The 20,120-nt window shown below is 43.9% G+C and overlaps 1 protein-coding gene across 2 annotated transcripts in view; it reads left to right on the top strand.

Annotated features, from left to right (window-relative positions):
- Window positions 1-3,357: 3,357 nt before the first annotated feature.
- The window catches only part of LOC115140421 (zinc finger protein 239-like), a 105,800-nt gene continuing 89,037 nt past the window's right edge, over window positions 3,358-20,120 (top strand). For both annotated transcript variants that reach the window (XR_010465571.1, XM_065026427.1), the window contains exon 1: window positions 3,358-3,450. Coding sequence is in view for 1 of the 2 variants with exons in the window: in XM_065026427.1 (XP_064882499.1) it covers window positions 3,379-3,450 (72 nt within the window). In the remaining variant the exon portion in view is untranslated. The remainder of the gene's footprint in view (window positions 3,451-20,120) is intronic.

Below are 20,120 nucleotides of genomic sequence, written 5' to 3' on the forward strand. Positions count from 1 at the left end.
AAGGGAAAAAAGTAAATGCTGCTCTGATGATGATTCTCCTCAGAAGTCATGTCTCATATGTCAGTCAGAGAATGCCACTCAGTGAGAGAAACCTTTATATACCTTACATGTGGGAAGAGATATCTTCTGGAGCTCTGGCTAAACCACACTTTCACACTGACATTTGCCCTCTGACTGTGCAAAGAGTTTTGTTTCTTCAGGATGTTTAGAATCACACAGAGAACACACACAGGAGAGAATGAGTGCTTATAGATGTGATCAATGTGGGAATAGATATGTTACATCTAGCAGTCTGACTAAACATCAGAGAACACACACAGGAGAGAAACCGTATAACTGTAAACAATGTGGGAAGACTTTTAGTCAGTCATTCAGCCTGATATCACACCAGAGAACACACACAGGAGAGAAACCATTCTATAGCTGTGATCAATGTTGGAAGATTTTGTTAATGATACCAGCAGTCTGTTTCTACCACTTGAGAACACACACAGGTGGAAATGTCATAGCTGTGAGCTGGGAGAAGTCTATGTAAAAGATCTCTGCTTCAAACATCAGTTGTCCAGTTTCTGAAGGTGATGTTCCATGGTATCAATGAAATAGAATGCCCTATTTGAATGTTTTGCTTGATAGTAGGCAGGTATTTTAATGTTGTCATAAGATAGAATCCTAAATATTTGTGGTTTCTATTGATTTCAGCATGGAGGAGTCAAATCAAATCAAATTTATTTATATAGCCCTTCGTACATCAGCTGATATCTCAAAGTGCTGTACAAGTAGACTGCTCATTTTGACAACCCAGCCTAAAACCCCAAACAGCAAACAATGCAGGTTTAAAAGCACGGTGGCTAAAAACTCCCTAGAAAGGCTATTGGAGGATATTACTAAGGGGAAATCCACTGAAGAAAAAGTACTATTTATGTGGTCTAACAAAAAGTGACTAACAAAAAACAGTTCATTGCACTTACAGTGTTGGTGACCCACTTGAATCAATATGTAGCTAGCTGTTGGCATCAAATTGTCTTCTAACCTGTGATTACACATTATTCTTTAATTCATCTGTTTTTTGAGCTGTTAGTTTTAACAGGACGAGTAAGTGAATCGTGGATCCTCTGGGGAGCCAATACATCATGATGCTGAGGAGACAGTGTTGATATTTTATATCAGAACAATTCATGTAATATTTAGTCACAGTGATTATTTAGAACTCAACTGCTTTTTGACTGTTGGAATTATATTCACATTGTTGCCCTGCTTTTAGAATATCAGGGTTCATTCTCAGATGCAATCTGACTCACGCCAACCCAAATGTACTAGAGAATGACATTATAGACTGGGAAGAGATCCAACAACATGCCTATCAAGTGAACCCTGAAAAGAGAGAACACACAGTGAGTGAAAGTTACTAAGGATATTGCAGGATTTAGTCAATCTTGAAATCTGACATGTCCAGAGAACACACACAGGGAGAAACTTATAGCTGATTGTCTCAATGGGTGGGCAGTCAAAAAACATTTGTGTTTTGTGTTTGCCAGAGAACACACATGGAGAGAAATTTATTTTGACTGATCAATTTTTCCGATTTACTTCATTAGTTTTGACAGTTCTAGAGTTCTGATTCTTTTTTGGGGAAACCTATCAGCTGTGATCAACTGGGAAGAGTTTTCATCTGAAGCCTGTCTCTACACCAGAGAACACTGATTGGTGTCACCTAGCTTTAGTGGGAAGAGTATTTGTTACATCTGCCACCTGGCTTGTCCATCCAGAGTGGGAAGGTGTTTCACCTGCAGTGCTCCAGTTGTCTTGATGATGTGGAGAGTCAACACCTTTAGCTTGCTCCACCTTTTTGATTTGCTTCATCTGTTTTGAACTTTTTCTTGTTTTTGGAAGAGGTTGGACAGCCAGGAGAGAAACCCTATAGCTGTGATCAATGTGGGAAGAGTTTTCCAGCATCTGGGCTGGCCTGACTCGTTTTTCTTGGAGGGAAAGAGGAGAGAAGCCTTGCTGTGATCAATGTGGAAGACCATTTGATGGGGCATCTGAGAGCTGAAGGTGAAAGATGAACACACACAGGAGAGCCTTCAGCTGGAATCAATGTGGGAAGAGGTTTGATCTGCAACCTGACTGTACATTTGGAAGAACACACACAGGAGAGAAATTATGAAGATGTGATCAAGGGAAGAAGAAGGACTTCATCTGGCCATATCGGTGACCAGCCTGGCAAGAGAACACACACAGGTGGTCAGAAACCATTACAATCCGCTGTGATCAAGGATGAAGAGGTGATCTGACAGTGCACAAGAGAATACACACAGGAGAGAAACCTTATAGCTGTGATCAATGTGGGAAGAGATTTCCTTTCTGGGGAGATATCTATGGACAATGTCTCCTCAGGAGAGAAACCTCAGGGATCAATCTGGGAGGAGTTTTTCAATCTGACTCTACACCAGAGAACACACAGGATTGAAATCTCATAGCTGTGACCAGATATAATCTGATAAAAGATCTCTGATCAAATATTAGAAAATACATACATGAAGTAGTTGTTTCATGATTTCAATGAATTAATGTCACAATGTAGATGTTTTTAACATTGAAGTGGGTTTTTGTAATGATTTCACAAGGCCAGGGAGCCTAAACGTGTGCCCAGGCTTATGAATTGATATCAACATGTTATGGATATTAGCCTCATGGGTGAAAATTGCCAGGCTCTGAAATGGAAGAGTACTATTTATCTGATTTAACAAAAATGGGGGACAAAAAAAAGGAGTTTGGATTCAAATCACATTTATAAAGCCCTTCTTATATCAGCTGAATATCTCAAAGTGCGAAAAGAAAGAGGAGAAAAGACCCAAAAAGAAGCAAAATGCAGAGATTAAAAGCAAGGTGGAGGGCAGAAAAGGGAGAAGGGGACAGTGAGAAGGAGTGGAAGAGTGGAAGAGGGACGGGGACGGAGAAGGAGGGAGGAGTGGAGGTGGGAGGGGAGGGGGGGGAGATGGGGGGACAACCTGCCAGGCTTCCTCGAGGTCGAAATGAGGGATTTGAGTTAGCGGGGATGGGACGTTGTGTCTCCCCGCTACCTCCTTCACCAAAGAAGAAAGGGATGAAGAGGGGGAGCTTGGCAGGAAGTGAGAGGGAGGGGGTGGGGGGGGCTAAGAGAGTGGCGGGAGGGGAGGGTAATTTGTCCTCCCGGTTTGCCTCAGCCCCTTGCATTTTAGTGGATGACTCCAGTGAGGGGTCGGTGGGCTGTTTGCTAGAGGGATCCCAACTCCTGTTTGAGGAGATGGGGTCCCCTACATGCAGCCCGAGGCAAACAGGGAGGGGGGGATGGTGGGTGGGGAGGGAGGACCCAACACACTGCCTGGGTCATGGGTTGGGATGGAGGACGGGGGGGGCGTCAGGAGTGGAGAGGACGTCCCCGCCGGTGGAGATGGACCAGGGGAGCATTGGGTGAGTCTCCTGTTTTTTCTTTGGTTTTTGGGGTTTTATTTGTTGTTAATAATTAAATGAATAGTTCTGTTTCTTTTTTTAGTCTAAATGTTAGGGGGAATAAGGAATAATGTTAAAAGGAGGGCGTTTTTTTTTGTTATTTAGAGGGTGTGGGGTTTGATTTCTGTTTTTTACAGGAGGTTCACCTGAGGGATGGTGGGGATGTGTGTAGATTTAAGAGGGAGTGGGATAAGGGGGAATCTTTTTGGGGCATAGGAGGGGTGCACTCAACAGGAGTAGGGATTTTGTGTGGGCATAGAGAGGTTAAAATAGAGAACACTTTTGTAATAATGCAGGGTAGAGTTTTGGGGATAGATGTTAAGTTTAGAGAAGCTAGATATAGGTTAATTGGGGTGTATGGGCCACAGGTGGCGGCAGACAGGAGGGAGATGGTGGACTGTCTGGCGCCCCTGTGTGTTACAAACAGGCACTTGGTGATAGGAGGAGACTTTAATATAGATTTATGGGTAGGCGGTGATAGCAGTGCAGGTGCCATCTCTGGGCTAATGGCTTGCCATGGTCTGGTTGATGGTGGCCTGCACACTACTCCGGCAATGGTCGGTCCTACATGGCGCAACTCCAGGGGGGTTGCGCGGAGGCTCGACTACATTTTTGTATCCAGGTCTTTGGGTCAGTTGTCTGGGCGGCTGTTGCCTGTTTTCTTCACGGATCACGACGGGGTGTTCCTGCAGGTGGGGTCGCCAGTCTGCCTCTTCGGTAGGGGGTACTGGAAGTTAGATCGGGATATACTGGAGGAGCAGGCTTTCGTTGACGCATTTTTTTGTTTCTTTCGGAGGCTTGACGGCCTCCGGTCCATGTGCGAGGGGGTGTTAGAGTGGTGGGATTTAGTTAAGGGGAGGATAAGGGCTTTTATAATAGGATATTGTAGAAGGAAAAAAAGGGAGGAAAGGAGGGAGGTGGATCGTATCCAAAGGTTAATTGAACTCGAGTACGAGGCAGGCAACCTCGGCGGGTCGATTGACTGGGAGAGATTCGCAGCCCTAAAGGCGCAGCTCAGGGAGCTGCAGGAGCAGAAGGCTCGAGCTTTCCTGGAGCGTGCGCATAGTGGCTTTCTAGAACATAATGAGACTTGTTCCACTATGTTCTTTAAGTCGGTTAGGGCCAGGCAGAGTAGGAAGGTAATGCATGGAGTTAGGGAAGAAAATGGTAGTATAGTAAGTAAACCAGAGGGCCTGGGATGGATGGGCTGCCGGCTGAGTTTTACCTCAAGTTTTGGGGTATACTTGGACCAGTGGTTCTCGAAGTCTTGAAGGCCATCCTTGAGACGGGGGTCCCGGGGGGATCAATGGCTGTTGGTGTGCTGTCACTTCTTTATAAGAAGGGGGAAGCAACTGACCTTGGCAACTGGCGGCCATTGACCATGCTGTGCGTAGATTACAAGATTCTTGCAAAGGTTTTAGCAGACCGGTTGCAAGACAGCCCTTCCCTACGTCGTCCACGAGGATCAGACGTGCGGGTAGAGGGCCGCTCTATAAGATGGAACCTACAGTTGATCAGGGATTCAATCGCTTGGGTTGAAGATAGAGGGCTGCCTTTAATGGTAGCAGCGCTAGATCAGGCGAAAGCTTTTGATCGCGTGAATAGATCTTTTCTATTCAGGGTGTTCGGTAGATTAGGATTTGGGGAGAAGTTTATAGGATGGATTCGTACATTATATGTCGGAGCGGGGTGTCGAGTTAGTGTAAATAGTCACTTAGGTGACGTTTTTGACCTCTCGTCTGGGGTCAGGCAGGGATGCCCACTCTCGGCTCTCCTCTTCGTTCTGTACATGGAGCCTCTGGGGGCTGCCATTAGGGCAGACACAGGGGTGGAAGGCTTGTTGATCCCTGGAAGTGGTGGGCTGCGTGTTAAGATGACGCAGTACGCCGACGACACTTCCTTGCTGTTGTGCAAGGACTCGTGCCTGACAAGGTCCCTTGCCATCTTTGGGGATTTCACCCGAGCGTCGGGAGCAGTTCTGAACCATGCAAAGTCTTCCGTCAAGTTTTTCGGAAGATGGCGCGGTAGAACGGATGTGCCTGGGGGGTTCTCTCTCTGTGAAGGGGCCCTGAGGATTCTCTGGGTTCATTTTGAGACCTCCGGCTCAGCGACGCTAAACTGGAACATGCGTATCGCAGTGGTACAGAGGAAGCTAGCAATGTGGAAGGCTAGGTATGTCTTTTATGGGCAAAGTCCTGGTCCTAAAGGTGGATGTGTTGCCGTCTCTTTTGTATTTGGCGTACATCTACCCATTGCCGGCTTGTCTGAGGAGGCCTCTAGTGAGGCTTGTGTTTCAGTTTATGTGGAGTGGCAGGTGCGAGTGGGTCGCCAGGGCACGCATGATCTGTCCCATCGGGTAGGGAGGTAGGGGGGGTACCACATTTCCCCCTCAAGCTGGACGCCATTTTTGTTTCTTTCTTGTTGACGGAGCTTGCTTGTCCGGTTATACACCCGTCCGGTTACCTCCTGCGGGTGTTCTTCTCGTATCAGGCGAGAAGCGTAATGGTGTGGTCTAACGCGGGTCCTCGGGCGGAACAGCTGCCGTGGCACTTTGGCCATGCGGCCAAGTGGCTGCGTGCGCACCCCGAGGTTGAAGTTGCCCGAGTAGGTTTAGACCACAGGCACCTGTACGAGGAGGTCAGGCAGGCAGGGAGTCCTGCGCCCGTAGCGGGCATCTCGTCAGTGGTCTGGGAGGGAGTGCAGGCGCGGGGCCTGGACAACAGGCTCAAGGACCTGAATTGGTTGAGCCTTCATAAGCGTTTGCCGGTACTTTCCATCTTGTACCGGTATAGTTTGGTGCGATCCCCCACCTGTCCAAGATCCTCTTGTGGCAGGGAGGAGACTGTGCGCCATGCCTTCTGGGACTGTGCCTTTGCCGGAGTAGTATGGGCTAGGGCACGGGTGATGCTAGGTGTGGTTAGGAGTGATTTTGTTTTGACATGGGCTAGGCTAGAGAGAGGCGTAGGGAGAGCAAAGGGAACGGATAGGGACAGGTTTCTGCTCTGGCTTCTCATGAGTCTCTTTAAAAAGGGACTGTGGGAAGCCAGGCAGAATTTAGTCAAGACAGGGAGAGACTGGGGGTGGAAGGGATAGTGAGAAGGGTGGAAGGTGATTTGAGGGGGAGGATGAAGAGGGAGGAGAGGAAGTGGGGGAAGCATGCGGCACGGGAGAGGTGGAAAGGGGGTTTAGGGCTGGGAGTGTTAGAGTGAGTTTTGGTAAGGGGATAGATTAGGGAAGGGGAGATAGGGAAAGGGTTAGGTATTGGTTAGGTATGACGGGGAGGGACGATGCTCCCCTGAGGTTTGTTTTTGTTTGATGTTTTTGTAAATAGAATTAATTAAGAATGAATGAGAATTATGATTTTGTAATAGTATGAATGGTATTGATTGTAATAAATTATTTTAACCACCTTTTTGGTTTCCCTCCTGTCTTTAAGTTTGGTGTGGGTGTTTCTTTTGTTTGCTTCTTCTTGGGCAGATATAGTGTCAATCATGGTGGGTGTCTTTTATGTCCCAGTTGTTGTTACTAGTCAACTTTCAGTGGATACCCCCATAGTGTCTTTCAGAACCCCTCCTAAAACCCCACCTGTTTAGTTGTGGCTGTTGTCAGTGACTCTTTGTTAATTCCCTCTTCTATTTAAGTGACATTTCTGGTTTTCTTGATGGGGAACGTAACAACAAACAATGGAGTAAAACAAGCTTATATTTTGGGATGGATATTTCATCCAATTCTTAATATTTTAATCAATGGTATTTCTTTAGAATGCTAATTTAGTCTTTCAGTTATTGTTTTTTATCCTCATGTTTGTATAGTAAATATTTGTTTATTTTCATTTTTTTCCCCATTTTTCCTGTGAAACCATTGTTTCATCCATGTCTGAAATGTGCTGTATAAATAAAGCTTGATTTGATCATATTGTAAAACAAATTAACCCAATGACTGACATATCAACAGACTCTTGGTATGAAAAACAGTATCAATCCCACTTTTCAAGCCTGCTGAAGGAGTGGTAAACACCCCTGGCTCTACCAGGGGCTTGCGGTGGTCTCCCACAGCTCTGCTGATGTCATGTTTTGTGGCCATGCTGTTCCATTTTTTGACTGCCCCTGCAACCCAGAAACACAGTTATATTATATAAAACACTCAAAGTAATGGATATGGAGCATCTATGGCCTCAGTTACACCTGGCACCTAAATGTGACTTCTGTCATCCGATCATTCCAAGCTGTATTAGGTTCAGATCTACCAGGATGGGCCTTTGACAGTCTGGACGCAGTCAGGCCTCCGAATGCATAAGCAATGTAAAGAGATCGGGTGAATGAGTGGGGAAAAGTACATTTGACACAAATGACCATAATATCAAATGTATGTGTCTGAGGGGAAAATAACTCATACAGTCAAAAGGGGTGAGAAATTACACCAATATCAGTGGACAACTTGCACTAATGTAAATAAACATAGATGATCAAACATATTCCCTTTTGCTTACATGATGAACCGCTAAGGGAACACATATTTACCATCTAAACCGTGTGACCTCTCACCTCTCTGGCTGTCATGCAGCGAAGGAAGAAGCGTGACCGAGAGCTCCCGATAAATCTTTAACAAACGTATCCTAAAACTTGAACTTCACCCATACTGATTACTACACTGTAGTACACTGCCAAGTGTGGGGATATGTCTACGAGACAACAACAACATACTGATTACTACACTGTAGCCAAGTGTGGTGATATGCCTACCAGACAAAAACAACATACTGATTACTACACTGTAGCCAATTGTGGGGATATGTCTATGAGACAAAAACAACATACTGATTACTACACTGTAACCAAGTGTGGTGATATGCCTACGAGACAAAAACAAGGCAAGGGAGGCCAAGAAACGACGAAGAAAGAACCTCTGACCATGGCCTCCTTGGAAACGCAAGATGGCAACATGACATCTCAGGAAGAAGCTAGGCTAGCTCACATCCTCAAAGTGATCAAAGAAGGAAATTACTCCCTCACAACACAATTTAACTTGAAAACGGCTGAGTTCAGCTGCTCCATCTCAGCACAGTTGGCTGAGTCACAGCGGCTCCATCTCAGCACAGTTTGCTGAGTCACAGCTGCTCCATCTCAGCACAGTTGGCTGAGTCACAGCTGCCCCATCTCAGCACAGTTGGCTGAGTCACAGCTGCTCCATCTCAGCACAGTTGGCTGAGTCACAGCTGCTCCATCTCAGCACAGTTGGCTAAGTTCAGCTGCTCCATCTCAGCACAGTTGGCTGAGTTCAGCTGCTCCATCTCAGCACATTTGGCTTGTAGACATAGCTTACTGACAGATCAATGAGGTCAGATCCCAATACCAATGTAAATATAGCTTACTGACAGATCAATGAGGTAAGTTCCCAATACCCATGTAGACATAGCTTAGTGACAGATCAATGAGGTTAGATCCCAATACCCATGTAAACATAGCTTACTGACAGATCAATGAGGTTAGATCCCATGTAAACATAGCTTACTGACAGATCAATGAGGTCAGATCCCAATACCCATGTAAACATAGCTTACTGACAAATCAATGAGGTCAGATCCCAATACCCATGTAAACATAGCTTACTGACAGATCAATGAGGTCAGATCCCAATACCCATGTAAACATAGCTTACTGACAGATCAATGAGGTCAGATCCCAATACCCATGTAAACATAGCTTACTGACAGATCAATGAGGTCAGATCCCAATACCCATGTAAACATAGCTTACTGACAGATCAATGAGGTCAGATCCCAATACCCATGTAAACATAGCTTACTGACAGATCAATGAGGTCAGATCCCAATACCCATGTAAACATAGCTTACTGACAGATCAATGAGGTCAGATCCCAATACCCATGTAAACATAGCTTACTGACAGATCAATGAGGTCAGATCCCAATACCCATGTAAACATAGCTTACTGACAAATCAATGAGGTCAGATCCCAATACCCATGTAAACATAGCTTACTGACAGATCAATGAGGTCAGATCCCAATACCCATGTAAACATAGCTTACTGACAGATCAATGAGGTCAGATCTCAATACCCATGTAAACATAGCTCGGTCAAGGGTCCTGATATTACTCCTGTGTTCTGCTATCCTTGTTTCTCCGGTCAAGGGTCCTGATATTACTCCTGTGTTCTGCTATCCTTGTTTCTCTGGTCAAGGGTCCTGATATTACTCCTGTGTTCTGCTATCCATGTTTCTCTGGTCAAGGGTCCTGATATTACTCCTGTGATCTGCTATCCTTGTTTCTCTGGTCAAGGGTCCTGCTATTACTCCTGTGTGCTGCTATCCTTGTTTACAGAGCTCATTTTGTTTTTCCTACACAGCAAAGACCACAAATACACTTGATCAGGTGGATCACATTTACTGTGGAACATGTAACGATGCCCTTAATCTTAATGGTCTGGCTTGTAATAGGATGATTTAACTCGGTACATTTGTTTGTAAAGTTACACTGGGTACATTGGCCACGTCCGGCATATTATCTAGGAAGGTACTACGTGGCGCCGGTGGAAGATCAGACCTCACCACCATTTGACTGATGTTGGGGGCGTGTCTGAAGACTACCCTCTGGGGTTCTTTAAACGTCTTCTCCAGTTGTGGATCAGTGATCAAGATGTACCAGTGTTTTTTAAAACTTCTTATGGCTGCAATCCTGTTAACGGGATCGATATGACAACAGCCAGTGAAAGTGCAGGGCGCCAAATTCAAAACAACAGTAATCTCATAATTAAAATTCCTCAAACATACATGTATTTTATACCGTTTTAAACGTAATCTTGTTGTTAATCCCACCACGTGTCTGATTTTGAATAGGCTTTACAGCGAAAGCACCACAAACGATTATGTTAGGTCACCACCAACTCACAGAGAAACACAGCCATTTTTCCAGCCAAAGAGAGGAGTCACAAAAACCATGAATAGAGATAAATTAATCACTAACCTTTGATGATCTTCATCAGATGACACACTTAGGACTTAATGTTACACAATACATATATGTTTTGTTTGATAAAGTTCATATTCACATAAAAACATCTCAGTATACATTGGCGCGTTACGTTCACTAGTTCCAGAAACATCCGGTGATATTGCAGAGACACATCATTTTACAGAAATACTCATTATAAATGTCGATGAAAATACAATTGTTAGACATGGAAATATAGATATACAGTGGGGCAAAAAGTATTTAGTCAGCCACCAATTGTGCAAGTTCTCCCACTTAGAAAGATGAGAGAGGCCTGTAATTTTCATCATAGGTACACTTCAACTATGACAGACAAAATTTGAAAACAAATCCAGAAAGTCACATTGTAGGATTTTTTATGAATTTATTTGCAAATTATGGTGGAAAATAAGTATTTGGTCACCTACAAACAAGCAAGATTTCTGGCTCTCACAGACATGTAACTTCTTCTTAAAGAGGCTCCTCTGTCCTCCACTCGTTACCTGTATTAATGGCACCTGTTTGAACTTGTTATCAGTATAAAATACACCTGTCCCACAACCTCAAACAGTCACACTCCAAACTCCACTATGGCCAAGACCAAAGAGCTGTCAAAGGACACCAGAAACAAAATTGTAGACCTACACCAGGCTGGGAAGACTGAATCTGCAATAGGTAAGCAGCTCGGTTTGAAGAAATCAACTGTGGGAGCAATTATTAGGAAATGGAAGACATACAAGACCACTGATAATCTCCCTCGATCTGGGGCTCCACGCAAGATCTCACCCCGTGGGGTCAAAATGATCACAAGAACGGTGAGCAAAAATCCCAGAACCACACGGGGGGACCTAGTGAATGACCTGCAGAGAGCTGGGAGCAAAGTAACAAAGCCTACCATCAGCAAGGGCATTGAAGATGAAACGTGGCTGGGTCTTTCAGTATGATCGCAAACACACCGCCCGGGCAACGAAGGAGTGGCTTCGTAAGAAGCATTTCAAGGTCCTGGAGTGGCCTAGCCAGTCTCCAGATCTCAACCCCATAGAAATTTTTTGGAGGGAGTTGAAAGTCCGTGTTTCCCAGCAACAGCCCCAAAACATCACTGCTATAGAGGAGATCTGCATGGAGAAATGGGCCAAAATACCAGCAACAGTGTGTGAAAACCTTGTGAAGACTTACAGAAAACATTTGACCTCTGTCATTGCCAACAAAGGGTATATAACAAAGTATTGAGATAAACTTTTGTTATTGACCAAATACTTATTTTCCACCATAATTTGCAAATAAATTCATAAAAAATCACTACAATGTGATTTTCTGGAGAAAAAAATAATAATTTTGTCTGTCATAGTTGAAGTGTACCTATGATGAAAATTACAGGCCTCTCTCATATTTTTAAGTGGGAGAACTTGCACAATTGGTGGCTGACTAAATACTTTTTTGCCCCACTGTACTTCTCCTTAATGCAACCGCTGTGTCAGATTACAAAAAAACTTTACGGAAAAAGCAAACCATTCAATAATCTGAGAACAGCGCTCAGAAAACAAATAAAATTATCCGCCATGTTGGAGTCAACAAAAATCAGAAATAACATTATAAATATTCTCTTACCACTGATGATCTTCATCAGAATCCACTCCCAGGAATCCTAGTTCCACAATAAATGTTTGATTTGTTCGATAATGTCCATTATTTATGTCCAAGTAGCTACTTTTGTTAGGGCGTTAGGTACACAAATCCAAACGCTCGAGCAGGTCCAGCATAACGTCGGACAAAAACTTCAAAAAGTTATATTACAGGTCGTAGAATCAATCTTTAGGATGTTTTTATCATAAATCTTCAATAACGTTCCAACCGGAGAATTCCATTGTCTGTAGAGAAGCAATGGAACGCAGGTCGCTACCATGTGAAATGCGCATGACCAGGACCTGGCTCTCTGCCAGACACCTGACTCATTCAGCTCTCATTCAGCCCCACATCCCAGTTGAAGCCTCATTCAAGTTTCTAAAGACGGTTGACATCTAGTGGAAGCCCTAGGAAGTGCAACTTGATCCATGTCCCACTGTGTATTCAATAGGGGCTGGGTTGAAAATCGATCAACCTCAGATTTTCCACTTCCTGTTTTGATTTCTTCTCAGGTTTTTGCCTGCCATATGAGTTCTGTTATATTCACAGACATCATTCAAACAGTTTTAGAGTGTTTTCTATCCAATACTAATACAAATATGCATATATTAGCAACTGAGACTGAGGTGTAGGCCATTTACTCTGGGCACCTTTCATCCAAGCTACTCAATACTGCCCCTGCAGCCATAAGAAGTTTAATGATGTGGTCTAACTGTTTACCAAGTGGGGAGCACTGAAGGAAGCATTGAACGTGTTGTTCTGGAGGGAGGGGAGGTTTGGGGAGTACTGAAGGAAGCATTGAACGAGTTGGTCTGGAGGGAGGGGAGGTTTGGGGAGTACTGAAGGAAGCATTGAACGTGTTCGTCTGGAGGGAGGGGAGGTTTGGGGAGTACTGAAGGAAGCATTGAACGTGTTGGTCTGGAGGGAAGGGAGGTTTGGGGAGTACTGAAGGAAGCATTGAACGTGTTCGTCTGGAGGGAGGGGAGGTTTGGGGAGTACTGAAGGAAGCATTGAATGAGTTGGTCTGGAGGGAGGGGAGGTTTGGGGAGTACTGAAGGAAGCATTGAACGTGTTGGTCTGGAGGGAAGGGAGGTTTGGGGAGTACTGAAGGAAGCATTGAACGTGTTCGTCTGGAGGGAGGGGAGGTTTGGGGAGTACTGAAGGAAGCATTGAACGTGTTGTTCTGGAGGGAGGGAGGTTTGGGGAGTACTGAAGGAAGCATTGAACGAGTTGGTCTGGAGGGAGGGGAGGTTTGGGGAGTACTGAAGGAAGCATTGAACGTGTTGGTCTGGAGGGAAGGGAGGTTTGGGGAGTACTGAAGGAAGCATTGAACGTGTTCGTCTGGAGGGAGGGGAGGTTTGGGGAGTACTGAAGGAAGCATTGAACGTGTTGGTCTGGAGGGTGGGGAGGTTTGGGGAGTACTGAAGGAAGCATTGAACGTGTTGTTCTGGAGGGAGGGGAGGTTTGGGGAGTACTGAAGGAAGCATTGAACGTGTTCGTCTGGAGGGAGGGGAGGTTTGGGGAGTACTGAAGGAAGCATTGAACGTGTTGGTCTGGAGAGAAGGGAGGTTTGGGGAGTACTGAAGGAAGCATTGAACGTGTTCGTCTGGAGGGAGGGGAGGTTTGGGGAGTACTGAAGGAAGCATTGAACGTGTTGGTCTGGAGGGTGGGGAGGTTTGGGGAGTACTGAAGGAAGCATTGAACGTGTTGGTCTGGAGGGTGGGGAGGTTTGGGGAGTACTGAAGGAAGCATTGAACGTGTTCGTCTGGAGGGAGGGGAGGTTTGGGGAGTACTGAAGGAAGCATTGAACGTGTTGGTCTGGAGGGTGGGGAGGTTTGGGGAGTACTGAAGGAAGCATTGAACGTGTTGGTCTGGAGGGAGGGGAGGTTCAAGCTGTCATCCTGGGTCATATTTTTATAATGATCACTTGCGTCATGCAGCCATTCCTCTGGGTAACCCCGCTGTCTGAAACGCTCATCCAGACAATCAGTGTGTTTGTCATAGTCACTCTGTGTACATGACTGTATTGGCTGATGGAGAGGCTATTTTCTAGGGGTGTAGGGTGGAAGCTGTCTCCACATAACGGAATTCCTGCCCGTCGGCTTCCTGTATAGGTCTGTGCTAAAGCCACTCCCCTCCCTCTTAATCAAAATGTCCAGGTAACTTGTTTCATGCGCATCAAAGGTGAGGGTGAATTTCAGATGTTCACTGCTTGTATTGATGAAGGAGTGGAATCAATGAAGTTCCTCTGCTGTGCCCTGGAATAGAAGGAAAACGTCATCAATGAAGACTTTTTCAGAGCCTGATGAGCTGCTAGAATGGATTGTTAGGGCTGACAATCTCATTCTTCTCAAACAACCCCACACACAGATTGACATTATTAGATGCTATATTTTTAACTACAATGATCATAATGACCTGAGTGCCTACTTGTCTTGTCTGTGTTTCTTTTACACCTGCCACGTAAAAGAGACAGAGGAATGCACAATGGTCAATGCTATCTGGGATCCTTGGGACATCCCTACCCTAAACCCTACCTTAACCATTTTAAATGTAAACTTTAATGGGTTAGGGACGTCCCAAGGATGTATCTACTTGAAAATATATGACCTAAGTGATTGATAGTTGGTATTCAGCAGTCATAAAGCCTAATTTACTTTAATGAACTACTAAAATAGTGATTTGGTCAGACAGCAGCTCTACACTTTATGGACTGACTGATCCATTCAACCTTCCATCCCTCCTCAGCCTTCCTCTCCTCTGAAGACCCAGTGAGGGTGGAGCTCAGTCAGAGAGCGGTTGAGGGACTGGTTAGGAAGTACACTTCTACAGTCAGAGTTGAGGTCACACATGGTTTAGATCGTAAATATTTATGTCCTCTTAGCGGTTCATCACGTCATCATGTAAGCAAAAGGGAATTGTCCACTGATATTTAATTTCTCAACCCTCCTGGCTGTATGAAAGTTAATTTCACCTCAGGCACACACATTTATTCTTTGTTATTACCCGAGCCACTGCCTCTTCACCCGCTATCATTCAGAAGGCGAGGTCAGTACAGGTGCATCAAAGCTGGGACCGAAAGACTGAAAAACTATCTCAAGACCATCAGACTGTTAAATAGCCATCACTAGCACAGAGAGGCTGCAGCCTACAAATAGACTTGAAATCATTGGCCATTTAATAAATGGAACACTAGTCACTTTAATAATGTCCCTTTAATAATGTTTACATATCATTTCTCATCTCATATGTGTAAACTGTCTCAGTCTATGCTGCTCTGACATTGTTTATGCATATATTTATATATTCTTATTCCTTTACTTAGATTTGTGTGTATTAGGTATTTGTTGTGAAATTGTTAGATATTGCTGCACTGTTGGAGCTAGAAACACACGCATTTCTCTACACCTGCAATAACATCTGCTGAACACCTGTATGTGACCAATAACATTTGTGTAAAATGTATTTTTCCCCACTCATTCACCCCATCTCTTTACATTGCTGATGCATATTCGGTGTCCTGACTATGTCAAAGGCCAATCCTGATAGACCTGAGTGAACAGATGACAGAAGTCACATTTAGGTGCCAGGTGTAACTGAGGCCATGGATGCTCCATATCCATAATGTTGAGTGTTTTATATAATATGACTAAATGTGTTTCTTTCTGTGTTGCAGGGGCAGTCAAGAAATGGAACATCAAGGCCACAGAACATGACATAATCAGAGCTGTGGGAGACCACGCTGTGGAGGTGGGTGAGTGCTATGGTCCTATGGTTTCTCTCGACTCACCCGGCTCCAGGATAGATTTTGACTCTTCAAACATACCAGAGTCGCTATATGCGATCCCTGACTCTGCTTCTGGTACGCAAGCTATTTTAATTAGTTCCCCGCATCCAGTGCAGGCGGGAGGGATTGTTAATTGCGCTACCGAACTGCCCCTAATCAAAACGAAACAAAACGGCCTAAACCCAGCCGTCAGAAAACACAGAAAATTTAACTTTTTTCAATGTGTCAATCACTCTCGAGTCATCTGGGACCCACGAGCTAAGCCCAAGGGACTACTAGGGGGGCACTTGAACATTCGTAGTGTCATTCCAAAAAGTGATCAAATTCAACATCTACTCACAGACTCCAACCTTGACTTTCTCTGCCTCTCAGAGACATGGCTCCATAAACACTCTCCATATGCTGCTTTGATTGTGCCTGGCTACAATGTTTTCAGGAGAGACAGGATTGAAGGAAGAGGAGGGGGTGTGATGATTTACATTAAAGAACATATCCGATGTAAACAAATTGAGTGGTCATGTGATAATGAACTAGAATGTATCGGCCTGAACGTTACACTGTCTCCCCAAATGTCTTTGTGTTTTTTGATCAGTTTAATACCATGCTTAGGGAATGTGATTTTGGGAAAGAGGTCATCTTAATGGGAGATTTTAACATTAATTATGAAGACAAGTGTTGTAGGAAAACCCTCAAACGGATCACTAATACCTTTGACCTTACACAGCTAGTTAAAGGGCCAACCAGGGTGATTTGTTGCTCTAAAACACAGATTGATTTGGTGTTCAGTAATAAACCAGAGAGAGTGACTAAATCATTCAATATGGTTACTGGGCTGTCTGATCATAATCTGACACTTATAGCCAGAAAGCTGTCTAAGAGCAGGTTTAACCTCTCTGCTGTTAGAAAGCCGGATCAACTCAGAATACCTAAGAGTGAATTAAACTATTTTGAAAAAGCAATTAACGGAATAAACTGGAATGATCTCTTGTCCTATACAGACGTGGAAGCTGATAGTCAGGTTTTTCTATCCACAATCCAGACTACAATAAATGGCTTCCTAAAGAAAATCAAATCCAAACCTGGCCAAAAGAGCACTCTTCCTTGGCTAAATGGAGAAATCTGGAAATTGATGAAAGAACGAGATTATGCTCTAAAAATAGCCCTAAAATCTAAATTAGAGCATGACAGACGTAGGTTTACCATGTTGAGAAATAAGGTGATAAAAGAAATCAGACAGGCCAAGGCAAACTTTTTTATTAACATAACTGGTGAAGCAAAGGGAAATTCTAAATTGATATGGGAGAATCTAAAAAAGTTAACAGGGAAAGACCATAGTAACACTGCAAAAAGACTAGAAATCATGGTGAATAACAATCTAACACAGGATGCAGTTGAAATAGCAACAGCCTTCAATTCCTACTTTATTGACTCTGTCAGGTTACGGACACAGAACCCCTCCACTGATTTCTTGGGCTCAGTGCTAGTGAATGACACTCAACCGGTCTTCATCATAAGGGAGGTTTCTGAGTCAAAGGTGAACAAGGTGATTAGCTCACTAAAGAACTCTAAAGCCAAAGATGTGTTTGGGATGGACTCTACCTTTCTTAAAAACTACAAAGAGTCACTCATTGGCCCCATTACTAAGGTCACCAACACATCTATTGGCCTCGGTGTGTTTCCAAGGGTATGGAAGTCGGTCATAATAACGGCCATCTTTAAATCAGGCGACCCTGCTGACGTGAGTAACTACAGGCCCATTAGTATACTACCTGTGGTGTCAAAGGTTGTTGAAAAGTGTGTAGCAGAACAACTGATTGCCCACCTCAACAACAGCCCCTTCACATTACACTCCATGCAGTTTGGCTTCAGAGCGAAACACTCCACAGAAACGGCCAACTGCTTTCTTCTGGAAAATGTGAAGTCCAAGATGGACAAAGGGGGTGCTGTTGGGGCTGTGTTTCTGGACCTAAGGAAGGCTTTTGATACTGTTAACCATGAGATTCTCATCACAAAATTGTCCAAGTTCAACTTTTCCCCTGATGCCTTGAGATGGATGAAATCATACCTTGAAGGCAGAACTCAGTGTGTCAGAGTGAGCAATGAGCTGTCGCCCACTCGTAGATATGATGTGGGCGTGCCCCAAGGGTCAATACTGGGGCCCCTCCTGTTCAGCCTGTACATTAATGATCTGCCTTCTGTCTGTACTGGGTCTGAAGTTCAAATGTATGCAGATGATACAGTGATATATGTGCATGCAAAGAGCAAACAACAAGCTGCACAAGAACTCACTACTGTAATGGTCCAGGTTACAAAGTGGCTCAGTGACTCGTGTTTGCATCTCAATGTGAAAAAACTGTTTGCATGTTCTTCACAAAGAGGGCAACAGATGCTACTGAGCCAGATGTCTATGTGTCAGGGGAGAAGCTCCAGGTGGTATCCGATTTTAAGTACCTTGGCATCATACTTGATTCCAACCTCTCTTTTAAAAAGCATGTGAAAAAGGTAATTCAAATAACTAAATTCAATCTAGCTAATTTTCGATTTATACGAAATTGTTTGACTACAGAGGTAGCAAAACTGTACTTCAAATCTATGATACTCCCCCACTTAACATACTGCTTGACTAGTTGGGCCCAAGCTTGCTGTACAACATTAAAACCTATTCAGTCTGTCTACAAACAGGCTCTCAAAGTGCTTGATAGGAAGCCCAATAGCCATCATCATTGTCACATCCTTAGAAAGCATGAGCTCTTGAGTTGGGAAAATCTTGTGCAATACACTGACGCATGTCTTGTATTCAAGATCCTTAATGGCCTGGCTCCCCCTCCACTCAATATTTTTGTTAAACAGAAAACCCAGACATATGGCAGCAGATCCACAAGGTCTGCCATGAGAGGTGACTGTATAGTTCCCCTAAGGAAAAGCACCTTTAGTAAATCTGCATTCTCTGTGAGAGCTTCCCATGTCTGGAATACACTGCCATCAGACACACATAACTGCACCACATATCACACTTTCACAAAATGCTTAAGACCTGGCTAAAGGTCAATCAGATTTGTGAACATGGTCCCTAGCTGTGTGTTGCCGCTTTCCATGTTGTCTGTTGTCTGTAGCTTGTGAGGTGTGGAAACACTTTGTTGCTTTTATGAATTTTGTCTTGCTGCTTTTTGTTCTATGCTGCTCTGTCTGTATGCTATGTCTTGCTTGTCCTATGTTGCTATGTCTTGCTTGTTCTATGGTGCTATTGTCTATATTGTAATTGTTTTTAATAACCTGCCCAGGGACTGCGGTTGAAAATTAGCCGGCTGGCTAAAACCGGCACTTTTACTGAAACGTTGATTAATGTGCACTGTCCCTGTAAAAATAAAATAAACTAAAAACTAAAAAAAAACACCTCAAGCCCCTGGTCGAGCCGGGGTGGTGTTTACCACTCCACCACGCCTTCAGCAGGCTTGAAAAGTGGGATTGATCTGGTTGATCCATTTGTTTGTTTCAGTTTCCAGTAGTTGAATCCTTTGATGTATGGTTGATTTCAACATTTTTCATTTTCAACAAATGAACTGGGTTGGTTGAAAAGTGATACTAAAGGTACATAGCATGCACTATTTTGACATAGTGGGAGATATGTTTTTCATACCAACATATTTGTTCATTGGATGACAAAGGTACCGTTTACAGGGAAATTATTCCCTCACACTGTAATTTTTGGGGAAAGGGGCTGGACGGAATCAAAGCAAAGAAAGCCCCCTCTCCTACCTTACCTGCCTACCCAACTTAGCACTAACCAAAATACAGGGGGTGATCCGACCAAGTCTTACCTAGTGTCGGGTCTTTATCATTAACTGAAGAAATATAGTTTTTATCAAAGATTCTCTGTAATTAGTTATTACGCGATCAACTGATTAATCACGTAACTAATTAACTAGGAAGTCGGGGCACCAAGGAATATAATATTCAGATTACAAAGTTATTTCCTAAAATAACATTTCAGATATTTTCTGATCAAAGTCTTCGAATTAATGAATTATTTACTTTACCTCACGTTAGTCTCATTCCAAACGTCATATATTGTTGGTTATCTGCACAAACCCAGTCTTCACTATGAGTCATCCATACATCAATTGTCTTAAATCATTTATTTATTACTAAGTAATTCACAGAAATGCATAAACAAACAAGGCAAATGTAATGAAAGGAGAATTTGCCCTAGTGGCTAAACCGGCATGGCGGC

Source organism: Oncorhynchus nerka, linkage group LG13 (assembly GCF_034236695.1).
Source record: "Oncorhynchus nerka isolate Pitt River linkage group LG13, Oner_Uvic_2.0, whole genome shotgun sequence".
Lineage (NCBI taxonomy): Eukaryota > Metazoa > Chordata > Actinopteri > Salmoniformes > Salmonidae > Oncorhynchus > Oncorhynchus nerka.